The sequence below is a fragment of the Ornithodoros turicata genome, chromosome 10 (genome assembly GCF_037126465.1).
Source record: "Ornithodoros turicata isolate Travis chromosome 10, ASM3712646v1, whole genome shotgun sequence".
NCBI lineage: Eukaryota > Metazoa > Arthropoda > Arachnida > Ixodida > Argasidae > Ornithodoros > Ornithodoros turicata.
Window position 1 is genome coordinate 10,268,242 of NC_088210.1, and position 5,684 is coordinate 10,273,925.

The 5,684-nt window shown below is 48.2% G+C and overlaps 2 protein-coding genes across 2 annotated transcripts; both read left to right on the forward strand.

Annotated features, from left to right (window-relative positions):
• Positions 1–1,170: 1,170 nt before the first annotated feature.
• LOC135369713 (uncharacterized) lies at positions 1,171–3,506 on the forward strand. Its single transcript, XM_064603227.1, has 3 exons — positions 1,171–1,407; positions 1,640–2,694; positions 2,798–3,506. Exons 1-3 carry the CDS (start codon positions 1,171–1,173, stop codon positions 3,504–3,506), a joined length of 2,001 nt encoding a protein of 666 aa, XP_064459297.1.
• A 53-nt stretch (positions 3,507–3,559) lies between these two features.
• On the forward strand, positions 3,560–5,026 carry LOC135369714 (uncharacterized). The gene has a single exon (XM_064603228.1). The coding sequence runs from the start codon at positions 3,560–3,562 to the stop codon at positions 5,024–5,026; it is 1,467 nt and encodes a 488-aa protein (XP_064459298.1).
• Positions 5,027–5,684: the final 658 nt, after the last annotated feature.

Sequence of the window (5,684 nt, forward strand, 5' to 3'; positions counted from 1 at the left end):
TCTTTTCTGTGCCACATTCCTTATTCAGAAAGGCATAATTGAATGAGTATTTTCTGTATTTTTTTTCTCAGCTCAAACACCTTCTGTTCATAGATTTTGAACAGACACGTTCTGGTCATAGAAACGTAAATTTCTGATGATTCTTCATTTTCTGTAATTGGGTGACACGAGTTGGTTTAGGTATCAGTTCCTCGACAATTTCAAACACTCTGAATGTATTAACATGTATCGCTACATATCCGAAAATGAAAAATAGCTGATCTCCGCGGGAACGACATCAGTTGATTTCCAGAACATATATTATAATAAATCTCAGTGTGTCTCTATGTGCGAAACTTATTCACACCAAAGAATTCCAAGGATACCTTAACGTGTCGCACACAAGCTGCATTCACACACTACAAGCAGCGTGAAACGGGATGTATAACGAAATCCAAACGTAACCAGGTAACTCAAAATACTGTAGCGAAAATTTCGCCACCTTCTTGGAATGTGCCAAAACGGGAGAATCATCGACTGACATTTTCTTCCTGAACATTAAGGGGCTACCTCTAGCATACATTAAAAACAAAAACACCACTGCCAATTTCTAGACAGAACCCTGCACTGACTTCAAGCACGCCCCGTTTTCAGCAGTTTATCAAGTTTATCAGCGAGACACACCAGCACGCGCACATCTTTCATTCCCTAGAATTTGCGGCGTACTGCTTCAATTTCGCCTATCGCAGGTACTCTGGGGTTCGCCACGTTGCTCTTTGCACATAGGGCCACGTGACCACGAGGGCGCGCGCAGCGTGAGCGAGCCGAGCCCTTCGTAGCCACCTGTCGGTGGGCCCGTCGGCACGACCCGTTTGCAACCGCCGTTCAGCACACCAGTCCTTCTAGCTCACCATAAGTGTGGCCCTGTGTGGCTGGTGGCCACTGTTCCTAGTGGTGGAAGAAGAAGAAGAAGAAGAGTGTTGCTTTGCTTTTTTTAGTGTTGTAACTCGTGAACGACGAGGAAGAAAAACTAATTTTTGGAATTTTGGAACGTCTGGTTCGAGTCCTTTTCTCTAGCTCATCGTGTCCTGTGTCACTCTGATCGAAACGAAATCCGGTTAGTAGCTATCCATCTGACCATAACATATTGGTGCCGAAACCCGGGAAGGTAATTCCGGACGATCGAGGAGGATGGATCGCTTGAAAGCGAAAAGGACTGTACTGCGAGGGAGGACCACTCGAATCATCAACGAAAGCAAAGCTCTTCTTTCATCTGAGACCGCCAGCGCTGAGGAGCTCACCGTTCTACTAGATCGCCTCACCATTTGCAGTACCGACTTGAAAGACGTCGACACCCAGTTGGAGACGCTCATTCCAATCGAAGATCTTCAACAGGAGTATGACAGCTGCTTTGGATACCAAGAGGAAGTAAGCACAGTAGTCTCAAAATTGAACTACAAACTTCGACAACTTGAAGCTCCGGCTTTGCAGACCATGACATCGCAAACTGAGAGGAACACTGTCCTTGAGGGAGTCAACGAGATCTGGAATTAAGTAACCAAAGCTCCAGCTCCAAAAGTTCAATGGCGAGCCCACGCTGTGGCCAAGCTTCTGGGAGCAATACTTAAGCAGCATACATGAAAACGCTACCCTTTCCAAGATCGAGAAATTCCAGTACCTGAGATCTCTTCTCGTTGGACGGGCGTCTGCTGCGATTGAGGGACTCCAGGCCACGGAAGCTTGCTATGATGATGCATTGGAGTTGCTGAAAAAACGTTTTGGTGATAGACAGCAGATAGAACACGAGTATTTGTCCCGTCTGCGTCAACTTTCCCATATTCGCTCTTCGCACGATACTGGTGGACTGAGGAAGATGTATGATCAGACCCAGTCTAGTATGCGGGGATTAAAATCTCTCGGAATAACTGCTGGAAGTTACGCGGCGATGATGAACGACATTCTCCTGAACGCGTTGCCACAGGACATGGTTTTGGACTACCATCGTAGGAAACAGCAACAACCAGCACAGCTCGAAAACTCCGAAAAGCAGTTAGAGGATCTCCTCGATTTTCTCCAGAACGAAGTTGAAAGCAGAGAAAAGGCGGGAATATCTAGCCAGGATGGAGGAGTTGTGAAACGAAGAGGGAGTCAGATGAGCCGTCCCAGTGGGCTAGTACTCCAAACGGGTTCTGAGCCGGCCAAGTGCATCTTTTGCGGCTCTTCGGCGCACACGACTGAACGATGCTCTTCTGATATGGATCTGAGTGCCCGAAAAGAGAAGCTCAAATCTCAGCGAAGATGTTTCCGATGCACCTGGGTGGGACATATGACGAACCAGTGTGTGAGACGTGTCAAATGCGATAAATGCAAAGGTAGACACGTAACCTCCATGTGTGACCCGGAGTACAACCCAGCCCAGTCAACTAGCCCTAAAACGCAAACCCGCAGCGCAGTGATCGCCACGTCCTCAGCCACTTCACGTTCCAGGGTTTTGCTACAGACTTTCCGGGCTTGGGTGGTCGCCGACAAGAAGTGCGCATACATGCGAGGATTATTTGACAGCGGTAGTCAAAATACCTTTGTGCGAGAGGATCTTGTTCGCAGCTTGAACTTGCCCGTCCTGAGAGAGGAGGAACTCTCAATAAGCACATTTTCCAGTGATATGGGAAGGAAACCGGAGAGGCGACGAATAGTGGAGCTCCAGATACGAAGCCAGTATGCCGAGGAGGTAATAACTATGGAAGCAATCGAAATGCCAGTTCTGTGTCATGATCTTCCATCAGCTTCAGCAGATGACCGTCACTTGATTCTACTTCAGGAAGCTGGAGAACATGTTGCTGATGTCGTATCGTTCCCAGGCATACCGCCAAGTGAAGGGAATTTCGATCCTTATTGGGTCGGATCAAATGTGGAAATTGCTGAAAGGAGAGATCCAACGTTACGGGCCAAACGATGAAGTCGTTGCCATCAACTCCAAACTAGGATGGACGTTTCAGGGTCCGACTACCGAACGTTCGCTGATCGCAAGGCAGGCCTGCAACTATGTATCTGTGCTTCGTGTGAGTACACTTTCTGAGGACCTGCGCTGTGACCAGCTTTTAGAACGATTTTGCAGCCTGGAAGGAGTTGGAATCGTCCACGAAGATGAATCTCCGTCAGCCGAAGGTCATGCCGTTCTCGAGGAGTTCGAGAAAACACTGAAGATGAGGGATGGCAGGTACGAGTTTCAGCTTCCGTGGAAACGGACAGATTCGCTGTTGAACGACAACTTCGAGATAGCTAAAACTAGGCTGAAGAAACTTGTGTTCCGACTGAACAGGGACAGACATTTGATCGAAGAGTACGACAAAGTTGTACGTGGATATCTTCTCAGTGGATACGTAGAAGAAATTCCCGTATCCAACCAAGAACAGAACACTCGGGTTTTCTACATGCCACACAGAGAAGTTTTCCGCGAAGCATCTACAACAACCAAGTTGCGTGTTCGACGTGTCGTCGCATGGTCCTGGAAGTACATCTTTAAATGACCACCTGGAAACTGGGCCAAAGCTTCAAGCAGGATATTCTAATCAGGTTTAGGATGCATCAGATCGCTATGATAGCGGATATCGAGAAAGCTTTCCTCCAGATCATGGTCCACGAGAGAGATCGTGATGCGCTACGATATCTTTGGTACCGCGACGTGCCCTTTCGTGAGATGACGTCTAACGAGCTCCGCGTTCTCAGGATGAGTCGGGTTCCCTTCGGAACGACCGCGAGTCCTTTCCTCCTGGCTGCAACGCTGCATCACCAGTTTCGTCACATCACTGACTATCTAAGGGACACCGCAAGCGACTTGTTATCCTCATTTTACGTGGACGACTTGGTAACAGGAGCTGATAACGTTGAACAAGCCACGAGGATGCATCGTCAGGCTTTGGCAGTCATTGAACAGGCTGGAATGCGCCTCAGAAAATGGGCATCGAATGAACCCAAGTTAAAGTCTGTGTTCAAAAAGTGTGAGACTGACGAGTCGATACATCAAAAGGTACTTGGAGTTCCCTGGAATACTGAAACTGACAGCTTGATGCCTAATTTAGAAGCCGTGAAAACGTTTGTGGCAACTTCAGCAGTAACCAAAAGGAACATACTCCAAGGCACCGCAAGACTGTTTGACCCTTTGGGATTCCTCAATCCATTTACGTTCAGGGCCCGATCCATGTTTCAAGACCTATGGAAGAAAAAGGTTGGATGGGACGAAGATATCCCATGTCATGCTCAGCAGAAGTGGATCGAATGGTGTAATGAACTATCTACATTATCAGCACTAGAGATTCCCCGTTGCGTCGTTCCAGCGAATGCATCTGCGTTTCAAATGCATATATTTTGTGATGCCAGTCCTCTTGGTTATGGGGCAGTGGCTTACCTGAGAACCGCAAACACAAAGGGCGAGATTTCAACGCATTTAATACTCTCAAAAACTCGTCTAGCACCTATCAAGCAGCTCTCTCTTCCAAGACTAGAGCTTATGGGAATGCTTATCGGAGCAAGAATGCTCACTTACCTGCAGAGGACACTGTATAAATTCCAGTTCGACTACTTTATTTGGACCGACTCCATGATCGCATTGTGGTGGATACGACGCCGGCCAACCGAATGGAAAGTGTTCGTCAGCAATCGAGTAAAAGAAATCCAACGTCTCACCGAAATATCGCATTGGGCACACTGCCCTGGGACCGAAAACCCAGCTGACCACTTTTGGAAACGTTGGCACAAGGACTATCTGTGGGAGTTGCGATCGGCCCATGTATCACGTACCACGCCTTCTCATTCCATGAAGGAAGGCGATCTTGTACTCGTTCATGAAGAACGAACACCGAGGCAAGTTTGGAAAACAGCACGGATTGCGAAGTTTCATCGAGGAAGAGATGGAGAGAACAGGTCATGTTCCGCCAAGCTGCCATCAGGCAACATCACAAGACGACCTGTACATCAGCTGTACCCATTCGAAGATCATCTCCAATGTGCTAGTGACGCCCATTCCGGGGGGGAGGATGTTGCGGAATGAGACCTGCAGCGCGAACCGTGCTTGATTTAGATTTTCATGTACTGAAAGACGACGAGGTTGTTTGGACCTTTCAAGAGTGTTGCTTTGCTTTTTTTAGTGTTGTAACTCGTGAACGACGAGGAAGAAAAACTAATTTTTGGAATTTTGGAACGTCTGGTTCGAGTCCTTTTCTCTAGCTCATCGAATGTCCTGTGTCACTCTGATCGAAACGAAATCCGGTTAGTAGCTATCCATCTGACCATAACACCCCCACGCCAGCCTCTTGGAGTGTCGCCACAACAGCACTGTGGAGTACGCTGTCGTAAGCCTTCAGAACGTCGAGGAAGACAACGCCGGTATGTAGGCCTTCAGATCGGGCTTGCTGCGCGGAGGAGGTGACGGCGATGACATTGTCAACGGCAGATCTACCTTGTCTGAATCCGGCCATCACCTGCGGGAAGAAGCCCGTACTTTCAAGGTACCAGGCGAGGCGCGTATGGAACATTCTCTCGAAACTATTCCCAATGCAGCTGGGTAAGGGCATGTTGTATGGTGATTTGCCCGGCTTTAAGATGGGGATTACCATCGCACATTTCCATTCTGTCGGGACGGAACCAGCTACCCAGGACACGTTGAAAATGCTCAGAAGCGAATGGCGCGCGCAAAGCGGTAGATTTCT

What these genes read in the sequence shown, in the direction of transcription:
- LOC135369713 (XM_064603227.1), top strand. Translation starts at nt 1,171, where the DNA reads ATGGATCGCTTGAAAGCGAAAAGGACTGTACTGCGAGGGAGGACCACT. An exon ending in GCTTTGGATACCAAGAGGAA is followed by an intron (nt 1,408 to 1,639) that starts GTAAGCACAGTA and finishes ACCCTTTCCAAG; the next exon opens with ATCGAGAAATTCCAGTACCT. An exon ending in GAGCTCCAGATACGAAGCCA is followed by an intron (nt 2,695 to 2,797) that starts GTATGCCGAGGA and finishes ATTCTACTTCAG; the next exon opens with GAAGCTGGAGAACATGTTGC.
- LOC135369714 (XM_064603228.1), top strand. Translation starts at nt 3,560, where the DNA reads ATGCATCAGATCGCTATGATAGCGGATATCGAGAAAGCTTTCCTCCAG.